Below are 18,650 nucleotides of genomic sequence, written 5' to 3'. Positions count from 1 at the left end.
TGTTCATGTGTGCAACCCAGATAGAGGAACTTACTTAGAAAGAGTTAGAGGATGAATTCGATTGGATTCACTCATATTCTCCTCAGTAAAAGGCAAAGGGGACTCAGGCATCGAAGAAGGGGTTAAACTGTTTACATCATCGTCTGTACACAGCATCCTCTCATCACAGCTACCATCTCCTGGAGACAGTTCATAGCTCAGATTGACACGATTTTGGTATTTGTTAACTTCCCACTGTTGATCACCCATAGGAGAACAGGTCGGAGATTCACCCAAAGATGGTGCAGAAGCCGCACTAGACAGGGAATGTGCATCATAATGGATAAAAGAAGAAGAATTCTCCAATATTGAATCCGGAGTCATGGAGATGATGTTGTTCTGTGTATTTTGGAGGTTAGGTTTAGAAATAAAGGAACTGTGCTGTGGCTTTCTGTGTAGAGTTGGATCCAGTGTCAGCACCTTGGAAGGAGAAAAAGTAGAGGACAAAAATAAATTGAATCTTTTTCTTTTTTTTAAAGCATAAATCCTGAACCTATAAAGTTCAATTAGTAAGATTTTGTTAGAAATGGCCAGATAAGAATAAATTAATTTTAAACATTAGTACCTGTGATTAATGCAATATCTTTATGGCAAAAACATGATAACATAATAACTTGGCTATACTATATGAAGTACTACAGTAAACATGCAGAAGACAAAGTTTTTTTTTAATCAAGACACATACATCTACTCCAGATCGATGTAATGTTACTGAGCTATACACGGCTGGTTGGGCATAATCATAGTTCATATCAGAAACATAGCCAGTAATAGGCCAGACCTGGGTAACACCACCTACTTCCCAATGCTAGAAAATCTTGTGATGTAGAATATATAATGTGCTCAAATGAAAATGGTACCTCTGGTGGATGGGTGTATTCAGAGGGTGACAATGGTTTCCAGGCAGGATATTCTCTTTGCTTTTGTTGATAAATATCAGTTAGTGATGGGATCCCAACTTCGTCAGGCTAGAAAACAAATACATTCAAGAAAATGTGCAGTTTAAGTATATATTCAATTATTTTCTTCCCTTAGGCGGCATGTCACCTTCAGTTGTACTGGTTATGGCGTCAGGACTGCTCTGATGTCCTCCCATAGTAAGTAATCAATATTTCACAACTTACCTGTGGTCAACCAGCACCTGCTGCCCTTTCCTGGGGAGCTGGAAGCTCCTGCAAAACGTATTAATTCGCTCCACTTTGCCAAGCCCTACCATGCAGAGCCGACTCATTGGCTGAGAACATCAACTGAATGTTCTCGGCCTCTGAGAAACTCCCTGAACATTCAAGCTTAGCTCAATGGCAGAGCTCCTGGCAGCAGTGGAGGCGGCACGGGTATCCGGCAGACCCCAGGTAAGTTGTCAAACTTTCCACAACTTACCCTAGGAGCCTGTCTGGGCACTCCTGGCACTGTAACCTCTACATTGGCCTATAGTGGTTATGGTGCTAGGAGTATTGCTTTCAATTCTGAAACAAACATCAAGCAAGAAATCTTATGTAACCAGTTCAATTATACTTTTATAGCACTATAATTAGAAAATAAAAAGTGTACGTTAATTTATAAGATTTTATATACCCTTGTGGTAGTGGTTAACCATGGTCAATTTAAGTCAGGGTTGGTGAATAAATGAACAAAAACTTTAATTGCACCCACTCATGTAGACTCAGTTTTGAGCACAGTCCCCAATATGAGTCTATGTCTCAATCACAATAACCACCTTTTGCCATTTAGGTGCGTGTATAAATATATATATATTTAAAAAAAAAATAATTTTAAATCATAAATTAGTTCACACTCAGAACAATTAATTCCCACGTTGTTGAAGGCAACATGTATTTCTGTGAATGTGTGACACTGTCACATCCCCATTAATATATCCATGTTTAGAAGCATTTAGAAGGGAGACTCTGAAGGGAGCAACTCTGAATGTCTAAGGTAAATGTCAAGACTCGACATGCAATTTTATATACATACGTTTGAGATCTGTTCGTAATAGCCATCAGTCATCAGAACAAAACATTTTTTTGTTATTAGAACAAAACAGACTTAAAACGTTTTGGCCAAAATGGAGAATTCTGAATTAAAGCCAAGTTGGGATCCTATTCATTCTAACAGGCAAGAAGGTCCATATCATGAAAAGATGAAGAGTCAAGGTGTCACATAAACATTATAGTTAACTCTGAAAACCACTGAATTTAGAGTCATGGGTCCATCACGAGAAAAAAAAAAAAATTATATATTATATATATACACATATATATATATATATACACACACATATTCCTGTTGTTTACACACCTTTCCTATTCTGCAGCACACTGATAATTCCCTCTCTTAATTAATGAGAAATCATGTCAATCTACTTATCTGGCGTGACTATTTGTTCAAACAAAATAATTTCATATTGGGACCCCTACCTAGAACCCTCGACATTGATGTGGTTATTCACTAAACTACACATTTTTGCAAATTACATCCAAATTGAAAAACTGACAAAAAAAGTTGATAAGAAAGAATTGTCAAAATTCAACATTCTGCTACCATTTTTTAATTGTGATTTAGTTAGCAAAAACATGGGCTTTAGTGAATAACTTAGTGTGCCATGCACTGCATTCCCATAATGTGTGTATGTGGTGGCTGTGCTTCTGGGTCTGGTGTGCGCACTGTGTGGGGATTTTGTATCTGCTGACCATGTGAGGATATGGGCAATGTGTGTGTGTGAATGTAGTGCATGTTGAAAAGGGTGGGGGGGGAGGGTGTATGTGTGATTGTAGTGCATGTTGAAAAGGGTGTAGGGTGTGCAGGTGTGAATGTAGTGCATGTTGAAAAGGGTGGGGGGTTTGGGGTGTGTGTGTGTGTGTGTGTGAATGTAGTGCACGTTGAAAAGGGTGGGTGGGTGGGTGTGAATGTACTGCACGTTGAAAAGGATGGGGGGTGAATGTAGTGCATGTTGAAAAGGGGGGTGGGTGGGTGTGTGAATGTTGAAAGGAGTGTGGTGTGTATGAATGTGAATTTTGAAGAGTGTGTGTGTGTGTGTTCTCCCTACTCCTACCAAAAAAGGGGGGGGACTATGATCCCTGGTAGTTCATTGGGGGGAGGGGGTGGGAGTTAAATTAGTCAGTAGTCAACTGGCAGAGCATGGAATCGGCACTTCCAGAGGGTGCAGATGTCACTAGTCACTCCCTCAAGGTCCAGCACTCAGTAGTTTAGAGAGCAGCCATTGGAATTTCCAGCCTGCGATATGACTTATTAGCAAGTGCTGGACCACAAGGGAAAAATTACTGTGGTCTGCATTTGACTGAGGTGCAGACCACATGCTCCCTGTCCCCCTCCTGTCCCCAATAGCAGCCCTGCCACTTGCAGATAGTAAGGCTAGAAGCCCAAAATACTCTGCTAGCCCACCAGACACCGTGAACTGCATGTCCAGGGCATTGGGCGATAAGAATTCCTGTACCCTAGTTCATATGTATCACTACATATTTCTTAACATGTTCTAATGCTCAAGGCTTGCCAGGTCTAATCCACAATTTCGGTTTCTTGGATGATTGCATAAACTAAATTCTTTTCATCATTTCACACAGTTTTAACAGAAACCAGACGTGTGACATACATCATGTCTCAGCATATTATTATGAAGTTCCACACATTCCATATTAGAAACTTATGTAATACGTTATATTTTTATGTACACTTTTTATTAGGATAAAGTATATCTCACAATCCAATGTGTGTGTGTAGGATTCAGAGTGTATATATAGGGTAAGGGATCTAAAAGTGTATCTGGAGCGTAATGTGAGTAATGGTGCTGTGTATATATATATATATATATATATATATATATATATATATATATATATATATATATATATATATATATATATATATATATATATATATATATATATATATATATATATATATATATATATATGTATATTTTTGTAGTCGGGGACCAAAGCCGTATCTATGATAAGTTAGATATATGAGCAATCGGTTGTGGTGTGCTGAAACAGACGTATCGGCTAGGCCTGTAATAAAAGAGGGCCCATCTGTAATAGTAATATGTATAATGGGAGAGGTGGGAGGGATGAACCCGGCAGCATCAGCCCTGTTGTGTAGGGGGACTGAGTTTAATAGCCGGGTAACCCCTCCCACAACTTCAGGCTCCGCCTTCCAATTTGTAGTCGGGGACCAAAGCCGTATCTATGATAAGTTAGATATATGAGCAATCGGTTGTGGTGTGCTGAAACCGACGTATCGGGTAGGCCTGTAATAAAAGAGGGCAAAAATTGGCTTGTCTACTCAACTCTAGATCTGGTTGTGGTATGTATCTAGTAATACACTGCAGATTTCCAGCATTTTAATGTTTATGATGTGAGCAGGGACATTTGTCTAGAAGCAGCTGATGCTGCCCCGATTCTGAACGAATGTCCCGAAAAGGCATTGTGGTTGAGTACCCACCTAGTTAAGAGTGTTCTGAGATACATAATGAATTTAGCTGTAGTGAGTGGTTTGCCCTGCAGTGTAAATAGGGGCATATTGAGGTTTAGTCCAGTGAGTGATAACCTGTAAAGGTCTGGCATTTTGACCGGGCACATTATTGTCTGTAGGATAGTACCTTATCTCCGTACGTTCGTCACATGGTAAGAGGATGTGGACGGTTTGGTACTAGGATAGGCACTTAAGATATGGTGTTGAATTCCAGTTAGGTAAAGTTTTGTAGTGTTAAGAGAGAGTTTTAAATTGAGGCCCTTACTAGTAACCTGGAGAGGTTGATGTGAGGCGTTCGCTATGCATTGGGCCGAGGGGCATATACCTACAAATGCGGATGAAGATGGGTGTTTGCCTCACAGAATTGATAATGATGAGGCTAGTTACTGGCTTAGTTGGGAACCAGACCGCCAGTTGACATACCCGATCCGCGAATGGGACAGGTGATGGGTAGTAGCAAGGTGGGTAAATGTACCTTGCTTGGGGTAGAATGGGGTTTCCTTGACAGAGGAATGAGATAACATAACCATGAGAGGGATTTAGGAGCCCTGTGGCTGGGCCATGCGTCAATGCCTGTGGAGATTCCAGTCTCTCTAGTCCATCGTTGATGTTTTGTATGGAGGCAAGTAGAGTGGATATCAACTGCTTGACTTCATTGTAGTTATACAGATTACCTGACTGCGAGCTAGTGCCCGGCTGAGGTGTACCGGTAATTTGAGCAGAAGTTTATATAGTTTGGTTTGCGAGCTGAGGCCGGGAATGGAATCTCTAAATGCCGTAGTACAGGTGGTTAATTTTATAATGGTCCAGGAATGTGGGTAACCAGGGTTAGTAGGCTCCAGATAGTCTGCAGGGGTGCTAGGCCAGCCGGGGTGGGAAGTCAGTGAGGTCCCTGTCTTGTTCTGGGATTAGAGACACGCTGAGACCCAAATAGGAGTAGGGTGAGCACAACAAATAATAGCGTGATTCTGTGTCAACCGGCTCTAGCTAAAGCCGAAGAATTTATCTCAACTACCAGGATGGTGAGGCCCTTAATGCCAAGTGGCTGAGAGAGGCTCTTCCTATGATTTGGCCTAGTGAGCTGGGGCCACTGAAAGATGTTGTGGGAACGTTTGCCTCTCGGTGACTGTAAAAAAAAAAAGAAAAAAAAAAGAGTCAATATAAGAGGCAGTGCTGGGTAAGGCCCTTACTAGTAACCCGGAGAGGTTGATGTGAGGCGTTAGCTATGCATTGGGAAGAGGGGCGTATACATACATATGCGGATGAAGATGGGTGTTGGCCTCACGGAATTGATAATGATGAGGCTAGTTACTGGCTTAGTTGGGAACCAGACCGCCAGTTGACATACCTGATCCGCGAATGGGACGGGTGATGGGTAGTAGCGAGGTGGGTAAATGTACCTTGCTTGGGGTAGAATGAGGTTTCCTTGTCAGAGGAATGAGATACTGGAGAACCTAAAGGGAAAATTATGGTGGGAGGCCAGTTGGAACTGGAATTGGGCTTGACTTACTATGAATGAAAATACGCTTGTATTATGGGGGTGGTTGTTCTTGAAGCTGGGCTATGAGTTGGCAACCTGAGGACATAGTCATTAGAGTCCTGACCCTACCATGGTGGGTACAAGATTCATAGGACATGAATAAAATATCCCTATAAGTGTGTAGGGTCAGGATCCTAGGCCACTACCAGAGACCATGGGGGAGTGTTTAACCAATACTGTGACAATAATGGGGAATAGGCAGAGTCATTAGTGACCGCTAATTGGTCCTGTGACTTCTGTAGCTAAAATACGTATAATGGTGATATAAAATACCAAGCTATGAGGGTAGTTTGAGCTATCCTGGTAGGACTTAGAATATTAAATTATATGGTCGTGACAGCATGGGAAGGGGGTGTATGTGTGGGTAATTAAGGATCCCCGGGCGTGGGCCTGTGTATGGCCTGGCGGAGGAATTGTGTGCCAGCGTTGGCTGATGTAACATAGAACAGTTCGAGTGGAGTTGATGTAGGTTTAGTGAAGCCATGCCTAAATAGCAAGGGTTGGTTAGGATGACGAATTTGATTGAGTAGAATATAACAGCGATGAGAAAATAACCTTTAGTGCATAATATGTGATTTGACGTAGAGTCAAGGGGATCGTATGATGGTATGGTGGTATGGTAAAGCCTGGTACACTAGGGTTTGTACCAGGGAACATGACGATACATATGCTGAACATAGGAGTGTGGCGCGTTACTAAAAAGGTTTAACGAATATAGGCCGTGCTCCAAATAAGTAAAATACCTATCATGGGAGCAAGTATACAGATTGGCCATAACACATGGTAACAAATGTGAACATGATGACTGCCTCAGAACAGTACCAAGTCCATAAGTGATAGAATAAGACATTGCAATATATGATGGAAATGCTATATACGTAGTGAATATTAAACGCGTACCAGAGCTGAACTAGTAATGGGAAACTGACAATATCCGTGCACAATCGTAAATAATAACAAGAAACATAGCAAACATAACTGAACTACAGGGGGCATGTAAGGACAATTAGTAGCAGGCTAAATACATTCAAAAGAACCTGGACATTACATGTATCAGGGAACAGTGTAAAACTAACGAATGGGTACTATGATTGTAGTGGCCGCTAGATGGCAGCATGTAACTGAGATAGATTGGAGACTAGTTCGGTAGAAATTGGACGAAAGGAAACAAATGAAATGGGAATGGAACAAAAAGCAGAAAAAGCAGGCAGGAGTAGGCGAACTGACAAGTCCTGAACAGGGAAAAGTCCCAAATGGACGGTATGTAAGGACGTAAACGTGCGAACAATAGTGTTTGTTCATGGATTTAGCCCATTTGGGCAGACTCACGGGTCGTTGATTTGATTGATACAGGAAGCAAACTAATTGACCCAGAAGCTGCGGAGAGGTGAAAGGTCAGCTATGTGGCTGGAAAGTACCCAGACTCGGCAGACACGGAGGTTTGGTCCAGAAAAAGGCCCGGGAAGCCAGGAAGGGGTCCCATAGGGCCGACTGGAGCGAACGGCCAGTTCTGGAGAGGAGGTGAGTAGTCTCTGACCGTGTGTGACTGGAACAGCATGATGGGAGTTGTTGAAGCAGGGAGAACTTGGTCCAATCGGCGTGGGAGTCTCTGACCGCGTGTGGCTGGAACAGTATGATGGGAGTCGTTGGAGCAGGGAGAACTTGGTCCAATCGGCGTGGGAGTCTCTGACTGCGTGTGGCTGGAACAGCATGATGTGAGTTGTTGGAGCAGGGAGAACTTGGTCCGATCAGCGTGGGAGCCAAAGTAGGCCCAGACCAGCTTGTTTGGAGTTTTAGGCAGTCTGTGTTGATGACCTTTGAACTGGAAGTAGAAACTAACCCGGCAGCATCAGCCCTGTGGTGTAGGGGGTCTGAGTTTAAATAGCCGGGTAACCCTTCCCACAACTTCAGGCTCTGCCTTCCAATATATAATTTAACAAGAGGTTGTTTGGACATATTGTATGTGTGGGGGGGGGGGGGGGGGGCAATGTGTTGGGTGTGCTGTATGAAGGGTGCTGTGTGTGTGAGGGTGTTCTTATCTGCCGTCACATTCTGTTTCTAATTTTCTTTGTCTGTTAACTCACTGAGGGTTATTTTATATATTATATGTAGAGATTGTAGCCGTATTAGTCCAGTGATGTAGATGTAAAACACAGATACAATTCGTTTTTATTGGACAAAGAGAATTTTTTAATGACAAGCTTTCGGGAGAACCTCCATTTCTCAAGTCTGAATCATTTCTGAGCAAGACAACACATAGAATTCAAAGTTGAGTTGTGATACAGGGGTTAAAGCGACATGAGTGCAGATAAGACACAGGTTTGTTAGAAAATAGACACCATTCTTGCAGAGTTTCATAAATATCTTTCTGAAGAGCAGAGTGAGAGGGGAGAGGGAGAAAAAAAAAAAAACAAGCAGACAATGCAGAAGATGGTACACTTATTTATTTAAATATTTAACTTGTTTAAATATGTATTTTATTTATTTTAAACAAAACGTTATATCCCCCCTTCCCTTTTTACCCAATGCCTGGGAGAGATGGCGGGGAGAGGGTGGGGAGTGGAGCCCTGCTGCCATCCCTGGTGGCCTTAGAGGTGAGTGAACGCTAGCCTGCATGTGATGTGATGTGATGTGATGTGATGTGATGTGATGTGATGTGTGTGTGTGTGTGTGTGTATGTATGTATATCTAATTATGTGTGAATTTGATTGTGTGTTCGTGATTGTATGTGTGTGGATCTGTGATTGTGCATGTCTGTGCTTATGTGTGTGATTGTATCTCTGTGGTTAAGTGTGTATATATATATATATATATATATATATATATATATATATATATATATATGAACAAGATAGAGAGTCAGCGCCAAGTAATGGGTAGGCAGCAACCAAAAAGGGAATCCCTCAAAGTCCCTTAAAAAACAGTAGAAAATACAAATATTTTATTTATATATATATATATATATATATATATATATATATATATATATATATATATATATATATATATATATATATATATATACATACATACATATACATATATATATATATATATATATATATATATATATATATACATATATATACACACACACACACACACACACACACACACAAAACCACAACCACAGATATACAGACACAGACATACACCTATTGTGTTACATAGCTGAAAAGAAACTTGCATCCATCAAGTTCAGCCTTCCTCACATTTGTTTTTTGCGGTTGATCCAAAATCAGGCAAAAAACCCAGTCTGAAGCACTTCCAATTTTTCAACAAACTAGGAAAAAATTCCTTCTTGACCGCAAAATGATGGCAGTCAGATATCTCCTTGGATCAAGCAGCTATTACCCCACTAATTAGAAATTATATCCCTGAATGTTATGTTTTTGGAAGTATTTATCCAATTGCGGTTTCAACATCTGTATGGACTCTGATAAGACCACCTCTTCAGGCAGAAAATTTCATATCCTTATAGTTCTTACTGTAAAAAACAAACAAAACAAAAAAAAACACTTTTCTTTGCCTTAGATTAAACCTTCTTCCAGCCTAAATGTGTGACCTTATGTCCTATCAATAGCCCTCTTTATGAATAGATTTCCAGATAATGGTTTGTGCAGGCCCCGAATATATTTGTATAATGTTCTCATATCCCCTCTGATTTGCCGTTTTTCCAAACTAAACAGATTAAAAATTTTGAACCTTTCCTCATAACTAAAATGCCCCATTCCTTTTATCAATTTTGTAGCTCGTCTCTCCACTTTTTCTAGTGCCATGATATCCTTCTTTAGAACAGGTGCCCCAAAAGGCACAGCATATTCAAGGTGTGGTCTTATTACCAGCGATTTATAAAGAAGCAAAATTATATTTTCATCCCGAGAATTTATGCCCCTATTTATAAATGACAAAACCTTACTGGCCTTAGCAACTGCAGATTGACATTGCATATTGCTGCCTAATTTGTTGTCTATCACAATTCCCAAATCCTTCTCGTGTGTGGTTATTCCTAATTCACTACCATTTAGGGTGTAAGTTGCTTGTGCATTCTTTACCCCGAAGTGCATAACTTTGCATTTGTCTACATTACCTTTCATCTACCATTTTAGTGCTCAGTCCCCCAATCTATCTAAATTCCTCTGCAGCAAAGCAATATCCTGCTCACCTTTTATTACTTTACAAAAAGTTTTGTGTCATCTGCAAACACTGAAACATGGCTTTCAATGCCTATTTCAAGGTCATTTATAAATATGTTAAATAGAAGCAGTCCCAAAACAGAACCCTGAGGGACAACACTTACTACTTTTGTCCAGCCTGAAAATGTACCATTAATGACAACTCATTGTACTCCATCCATATGCCAGTGTTCTATCCAAGAACAAGAATATTCATCTAGACCAATTTCTTTTAGTTTAAAGACTAATCTATTGTGAGGAACCGTATCAAATGCCTTGGCAAAATCAAAGTAGATCTTTGTGTAGTAGTGTTATTGTGTGTGTATATAAATGTGTATGTGTTTAGTAGATAGCTCCCTTATTTGGTGTCCTTAAATATTGCAATCCCAAATAAGGATAACAAATAAGGGAGTTATCTACTAAACAAATAAAATTAAGAAAAGTGCTTTAAAAAAAAAAAAATCTTTATCTTTTAACTGTTTAGTAGATAATTTCCTAAACTGGTGCTCTTATGTGAGATTCCCATATTTAAAGATACCAAATTAGGGTGCTGTTTAGCAGATCGCTCCCTTATTTGGTATCCTTAAATATGGCAATCTCACATAAGGATAACACATAGGAGAGTTATCTGATAAACAAAGATCAAAGTTAAGAGGTGTCAGCCAGCCCACAACAAGAAATTTGGGTGGCTAATGTGAACTCTATGCAAATTTGTTGACTGATGCGACATACACTGCATGCTGGCATCAGACAGGCAATGGCAGCACATTACCCCATCCCCTTGTGAAACGTTTTAGTGTTGAGCACAACACAACACACACACTAGATCTCTGTAATCTTCAAGATCTTTGGTCTATTAAACAGTGCTTCTAAAAAGACAATTTAAAAACGGAAGTCCCCTTTGAGCATGAGTAAGTCAGGACATGTAATAAAAATGTACCGACTTTAATTTCAAATAATAAAACACAACAGATTTATTTTAACCAAGAAGAATCCGATATTTAATACTAATGGAAAATTACCTCTTTGATAGAGAACCTTCCAAAGTTTTCTGGTAAGGGGTGGTACATCTCCTTCTCATCCATTTTCCAGTACGTAAAACCTAGCAACATATAGAAATATACCATAGCTCATTAGACTCCTTTACCCATTCCTCAATGGCACAAAATTATTCCTGGCAATGGCCCCTATTATGTACATTTTATTCAAAAAATAAATCAACAATCCTAACAATGGTTTTCTATCAAATACATTAACATCTTCCAGTGGAAATATACTGAATACAAAATCTCCATGTTAAAGTCAGTAGTAACCCATTGGGTACATAGAACACCAATCATGAAACACAAACAAAGTGGAACATATTTACATTATTGGTGCTCTTGTACAATGAAACAGCATATTTGTGTAGCATTACTTCCCACTTTAGTGAATAAGTAAGTACATGTGTTTAAGTGCAGCTTGCACTGGATTCAAAGACAGCATTACTCCATGCCATTACTGGGACACTGAAAGTAACAAGAGCAGGTACAAGTCAATGTTCATGGTAAGAACGTGCTGTTCTTAACATTTGTAATACCAGTAGTTTGTTTCTTATTTGCGGTTATATCCCCAAATGAAAAAGGTAAAGCACTGCAGAATACATTGGTGATGTATAAAAGCAGTGGAAAACACTACCACCTGCACAGGCCCAGGAAGATTCTAAAATAATGCTGTATGGAGAAAAAAGGGGGGATCCCAAACCAGATGAAAAGCTAGGGATTCCACTCTGGTAAACAAAAATCTAATTACAAATGATAATACAAAGCTAACTAGTGTATTTACAATAACTTGGTATAATTTAAACACCCATAATAACTCCGGAAGGCTGGTTAGGAGAAAACAAAGTATCTAAAGTAAAAAGTAAGCTTTATTGTAATCAATATATAAAAAGATACAAGTGATCCACAGTGCCTATCCAGTGAGCACTGGGCAGTTACCTCATATGGGTAAAAGACCCCCTGCAAAACGCCTTGACAGTGCAATCCCTATGTATACTTGTATGGAAACGTCCAGATACTGTATTGCTACTGCATAAAGGCTATAAAGTGCCACAGGGGGATGATTCACTAAACAGTGTGCTATATCTCATCCACCAAGAAGAAAACTGCACACAGAAAAGGAGAGGGGATGGAGGGGATGGAGGGGGGATTTGTAGGGAGCAAGTGGGTTCGGCACAAGGGAAAAATAAGGAGAAGCTGTAGAGAGAAATCAGCGCTCTCAAGTCCTCAAATGGGGAGTAAAAAATAATAATCAACCCGACTTTATAGCCTTTACGCAGTAGCAATACAGTATCTGGACGTTTCCATACAAGTATACATAGGGATTGCACTGTCAAGGCTTTTTGCAGGGGGTCTTTTATCCACATCTTTAGAGGCAACTGCCCAGCACTGGATAGGCACTGTGGATCATTTGTATCTTTTTATATATTGATTACAATAAAGCTTACTTTTTACTTTAGATACTTTGTTTTCTCCTAACCAGTCTTCTGGAGTTATTATGGGTATTTAAAGGACCACTATAGGCAACCAGACCACTTCAGCTTAATGAAGTGGTCTGGGTGCCAGGTCCAGCTAGGATTAACCCTTTTTCTTCTATAAACATAGCAGTTTCAGAGAAACTGCTATGTTTATAATAGGGTTAATCCAGCCTCTAGTGGCTGTCTTATTGACAGCCGCTAGAGGCGCTTCTCACTGTGATTTTCACAGTGAGAAGACGCCAGCATCCATAGGAAAGCATTGAGAATGCTTTCCTATGGACTGGCTGAATGACTCAGCCGATGAGAAGGAGGAGGAGAGTCCCCAGCCCAGCTCTGGAAAAAGAGGTAAATTTAACCCCTTCCACCCCCTAGAGCCTGGCGGGAGGGGGCCCTGAGGGTGGGGGCACCCTCAGGGCACTATAGTGGTCCTTTAAAGGATCACTATAGGGTCAGGAACACAAACATGTATTCCTGACCCTATTGTGAAAACCGACCATTTAGGTGGTTTGCCCCCTCTTAGCCCCCTCAGAATGGGTTAAAACTCACCTTATTTCCAGCTTTCCACGGGTCCGCCGGCGCTAGCCCCACCCCCTTGGTGACATCAAAATTGCAATTTTTAGCCAATCCAATGCTTTCCCATGGGAAAAGCATTGGATTGGCTAAAATCGGCAAGGGGGTGGGGCCAAATGTCGTTTTGGCCAATCAGGACCTCCTCATAGAGATGCATTGAATCAATGCATATCTATGAGGAAAATTCAGCGTCTGCATGCAGAGCGTGGGACGCTGAACGTCAGGGCTGCTTACTGTGCAGCCCTGAGCCAGGAAGCCCCTCCAGTGGCCATCTAAGGAGTGGCCACTTGGAGGTGTCCCTAGGGGCAATGTAAACACTGCCTTTTCTCTTAAAATGCAGTGCTTACATGAAAATGCCTGCTATTATACTCACCAGAACAACTACATGAAGCTGTAGTTCTGGTGACTATAGTGTCCCTTTAAATTCTACCAAGTCATTGTAAATACATTAGTTAGCTTTGTATTATTTGTAATTTGATTTTTGTTTACCAGAGTGGAATCCCTAGCTTTTCCTCTGGTTTGGGGTCCCCCCCTTTTTTCTCCATACAGCATTACTCCTAGGGTTCAAGCCCAAGTTCCTCTTGGATTCTAGATTCTGGATTTTAGATTCTAAAACAACGCTCCTCCTCACAATGGACCCATTTACAGCATCAATGTATGAAACAAATTACCACAAGAAGATCTGGATTTGTAATACCTCGATTAGACACTTCTTTCCCCTTAGAATCTCACCAAATACTCACTGTGTTGGGCACGTCTAACTCTAAATTAACAATAATTAAATATAGGATAATAAAGGTCCATGCCAATATTGTGGAAGGGCCCTGGATTAATAAACAAAAGCACAAAAAACAAAAAGGAGAGAGGGAGGAAAACATGTTTGAGATCAACTCTACTTTATTTGCAATTCTAGTGGCAAATAATGGCCTCCCACCTAAATACAAAATATTTTTAAAAATCTACTCCCTCTTAAAAACATTTTGTGTTTTAAATATTTGTAATAACCACTAGATGGGACAGTGTCACAGATAAAGTGCCATTCTGACTGATGTTAGTGACTAAATGCAGATCCAGAGTACCTTCACCATGAGAACACAAACATCAATGGTAATCAATACTTGCTCTGTACCAGACTACACATTTCCCAAATGGAAATCAAACTACTAAGTGTTTTCACACTGAAGTGTGAAAGGGATTATAAAAAAAAAATAACAAAAAAAAAACAAAAAAAACTATACTTTCCCTTGTTTACATTTGATGTGCACCATTGCTTGGTTTTGAAGGAAAAAAATAAAAATAAAATAGGAACACGTCTAAATTACAGACCAAAAATAAATGAATTCTACAGTACAAAAAAAGCCTATGTGAGTAAGGAGAAAATTAACTGTATATTTTTACTTACCAGACCCAGCAGAAAATAAGGAGTTTGTACTCTCGGAGCGGTTATTGAGATAAAATGTGTTTGAAAAGCCATCAGTGTTTTTGTTCTATAAAAAAATAAATGTTAAAAAAAAAAAATCATTGTTTTGTAGATAAATTGCATGCATTTGAAACCATGCATGCATTTTATTATTTGTCTAATTGACAGTCAGAGGGGTGTAACAAGGTTAAGTTATCGAAGTGCCAATTTCTATTTATAAAAGGGCCAATTTCTTATGAACTCTGCACTCTATAAAATGAGGACACACCTTTCACACATTAAAGGAACAATATAAGGTCAGGAACGCAAATATGTAATTCTGACCCTATAGAGTTAAAAACACAATCTAGCCCCCCTGGCCCCTCTAAATATAACAAAATTTTACCTTTATAATAGTCTGCTAGTGCAGGCTCTTTCCCTGATTTTCCTCCTTGGCTGACATCGTCAGAAGTGATGATCTCAGCCAATCAAAATGCTTTTCCATAGGAAAGCAATGGGTTGGCTGAGATTCTCAATTCTGATGATCTCAGCCAAAATGGTAAGCCAGGGGCGGAGCCAAACATTACCCTGGCCAATCAGCATCTACTCATAGAGATGCATTAAATCACTGCATCTCTATGAGGAAAGTTCACTGTCTCCATGCAGAGGGTGGAGACACTGAATGCCAGTGCTGCACACTGTGCAGTACTGTCCCAGGAAACACCTCTAGTAGAAATCAAAGGAGTGGCCACTGGAAGTGTCCCTAGGCTGTAATGTAAACACTGCCTTAAAAAGTGTTTACAGCAAAAGGCCTGAAGGGACTAACTTTACTCACCAGAACAAATACAATAAGTTGTAGTGGTTCTGGTGACTACAGTGTCCCTTTAAGCACTTTAGCAGTCTAGGGAGTCCCTTTAGTATTTTGGTGCACATTCTTCATATGCATGTAAATATTCAGTGGAGAATTAAAGGAACAATATAGTTTTAGGAACATGAATGCTTTAGTGTTATAATATTTTAGATTCTGTAATATTTACAGATTTAAGCTGGAGAGCAATAAAGTATTTCTACTATTGCAAAGGCTTAATTTATTCATATTTAGGGGAGTATAGAAGATATATTTTTTATGACACTAACAAAATTTAATTTGTTTAAGATGTTTTGTTTGCTCGAATCTTAAAATCTTTAATAATACAATAGATTTTGCACACAAAAAAATAAAATAAAATCAGGTTTCTTTATAGATTGCATTTTATGAACAAATAATGAAAACTAGACAGTACACAAATGAATGATAGACTTTATTGTAAGCTTACCTGATTCAATGTCTCAGCCTCTGGTCTTGCCTGAGAAGTTTGGGGAGACACCAGATCTTTTTGGTTACTTTTCTTATGATTATTTTTTAGCTTTTGAGCCCAGGTTGTTAATGGTTTGCTAGAGTACAAATTTAGAATTAAATATTTTTAAGTAAGCATAACATGTTTTCCACACAGGGATCAAAAGTCCTACGCGGCTAGCGAGACTTAAAAGGAACATTATAGTGTCAGGAAAACAAACATGTATTCCAAACACTATAGATCTAAATAGCTGTTTAGGTGACCGGCCCTCACTTACCCCCCGATTAAAAGGGGATTTTACCTGCGCCGCGCAGGTCTCCTCCCATGCAACGCCTTGGTTGTGATCATCAAAACTAAGGATTGCAGCCAATCCAAGCAATAAAGCATTTCTACTACTGCAAAAGCTTCATTTATTCAGAGTTAACATATTTAGGAGAGTATATAATTTATATATTATAACAAAATTTAATTTGCTTAAAATGTTTTGTTTGTTCTAATCTTAGCCTAATCTTTCTCTGAAAAGGCAGTGTTTACATTAAAAAGCCTGCATGGACAGGCAGTAGACACCAGAACAACTACATTAAACTGTAGTTTTTCTGGTGACTATAGTGTCCCTTTAAAGTAGCTCTGTCACCTTATAGGTTCTTGGTGTATTTCGAAACCTAGAGAAAACTGCAAATTTTACTCACCGTAAATTCCTTTTTCCTGAATATGATGGCAGTACAATAGGTGTACTCTTCCATGGGACAAGCATCTGAAATTAAATTTAACATAAAAAGTTTCTCCCCCAACAGGTATAAGACACCAACCTGCCATGGACCCTCAGTACGTCCCAATAGAACATCAGAGACTTAATACTGCAAAAATATCAAATTTATTAATGGGGGGGAAGGGAGGTTGATGTACCACAACCCCTGCGACCGTGGGCCGCCTGGATACCGTATGGTCCGCGGTTCCCGGAGGTCTGGCAGGAAAGGAGAGCTACACTGTGCTCATCCCAACTTGCCTGTATGTAGCATGGCCGAGCGGTCTGACGGGGAAATGCTCACTGTTAGAGCACTTTCTGTCAGACCGGGAAACCGCGGCCAGTAAGGTACAGGAGGGGAGGGGGGGGAGAGAGAGGGTATGAGATACAGGGAGGGTAGAGGGGAGGGGAGAAATGGAGGGTATTGGACACCTAGAGGGAAGGGGGGAGAAATGGAGGGTATGGGACACATGCAGTGGAGGGGGAAGAGAGGGAGAAATGGTACACAGGGAGAGGAGGGGGGAGAGAAAGAACAATGGGACACATGGAGGAGAGAGAGGGAACAATGGGACACATGGGGGGAGGGGGGAAAGAGGGAACAATGGGACACATGGGGGAGGGGGTAAAGAGGGAACAATGGGACACATGGGGGGTGGGAGGAGAGAGGGAACAATGGGGCACATGGGGGAGAGGAGAAGAGAGGAAACAATGGGACACATGGAGGAAAGGGGGAGAGAGGGAGGGTATGGGACACGTGGAAGGGAGGGGAGGAGGTAGAGAATGTATAGGATATATAGAAGGGAGGGAGGAGACAGAGGGCAGAATGGGACACAGGGAGGGGAGAAGGAGAAATGGGACACATTGAGGGGCTGAGTGATGGTTTTGGACAATATAGTTTTGGATAAAGAACAACCTTGTCTGGAAGAAGCTTTGTAAATTCAGAAGAAGATGAAAAAGCCCAAACGCCACCTATTCTCTTAGCAGAAGTTATAGCCACCAAAAAGGCAGTTTTTAGAGACAAGAGCTTTAAGGGAGATTTTTCCAAAGGTTCAAAAGGCAGGGTACAAGCCTTCAATACCAAAGACAGGTACCAAGAAAAAACAAAACAAAAAACTATTTTCTTCTAATGAGCCGGACAGCCTTAAAAAAAAAAATCTAACAAGAAGATTTGAAGCTACGTTCTTTACCAAAAAGTGGCTCAGAGCGGAAACTTGAACTTTAAGGGAAGACAAACTAAGACCCGCTTGAAGGTTGTCTTGAAGAAAATGCAGGATTGTATCTGTAGAAGGAGGATTTCTTAGGCAATGATGAGATGCACCAATGAAGGAATTTTGTCCAAATCTTCAAGTAGATAGCAGAGGTAGCTATTCTGGTAGAATGCAGCAGTATCTTGAATTTCTCTTTCTTAATGCCCCTGTTATGTAGGATTAGCCATGCAGCAGCCAAGCCGTCAATTTGAACATCTTCAATATCTCTACTGCAATCCCTTTGTTCTCCAGGAGCTCTGTTGAAACCGGAAGTTCTCAGTAATTTAAAACCATGGTCATCAAAAGCAGAGAACCAGCTCCGATTTGACCAGTATGGGATTATGGCCAGTACCATTGTCTTTTCTGTCTTTACCTTTTGCAAAATTCTTGGAATAAGGCTCACCGGGGGAAATATGTATGCAAGGCTGAAGTCCCGCTTGATTAACAGCCCCTCCTGAACCAGATGCACGTCTGCTTTGAAGAGGGAGGCAAATGCTTGCACCTTTGTGTTCGACCTTCTCGCCACAAGATCTATGACAGGTAGACAGAATATTTTCACCAGCTGATAAAAAATGACCGGATTTAGAGA

At 40.4% G+C, this 18,650-nt stretch overlaps 1 protein-coding gene across 2 annotated transcripts in view; it reads right to left on the bottom strand.

Moving 5' to 3' along the window:
- MPHOSPH9 (M-phase phosphoprotein 9) overlaps positions 1-18,650 on the bottom strand; it is a 61,504-nt gene that overhangs the window by 28,042 nt on the left and 14,812 nt on the right. For both annotated transcript variants that reach the window (XM_063454308.1, XM_063454310.1), the window contains 5 exons: positions 16,049-16,166; positions 14,736-14,820; positions 11,268-11,347; positions 900-1,007; positions 35-459 (listed from right to left, as the gene is read on the bottom strand). In XM_063454308.1, coding sequence (XP_063310378.1) covers positions 35-459; positions 900-1,007; positions 11,268-11,347; positions 14,736-14,820; positions 16,049-16,166 — 816 coding nt within the window. The remainder of the gene's footprint in view (positions 1-34; positions 460-899; positions 1,008-11,267; positions 11,348-14,735; positions 14,821-16,048; positions 16,167-18,650) is intronic.

Source organism: Pelobates fuscus, chromosome 5, assembly GCF_036172605.1.
Source record: "Pelobates fuscus isolate aPelFus1 chromosome 5, aPelFus1.pri, whole genome shotgun sequence".
Classification (NCBI taxonomy): Eukaryota; Metazoa; Chordata; class Amphibia; order Anura; family Pelobatidae; genus Pelobates; species Pelobates fuscus.
The sequence above is the reverse complement of the archived record's forward strand: the minus strand, read 5'-3'. Positions and strand labels throughout refer to the sequence as shown.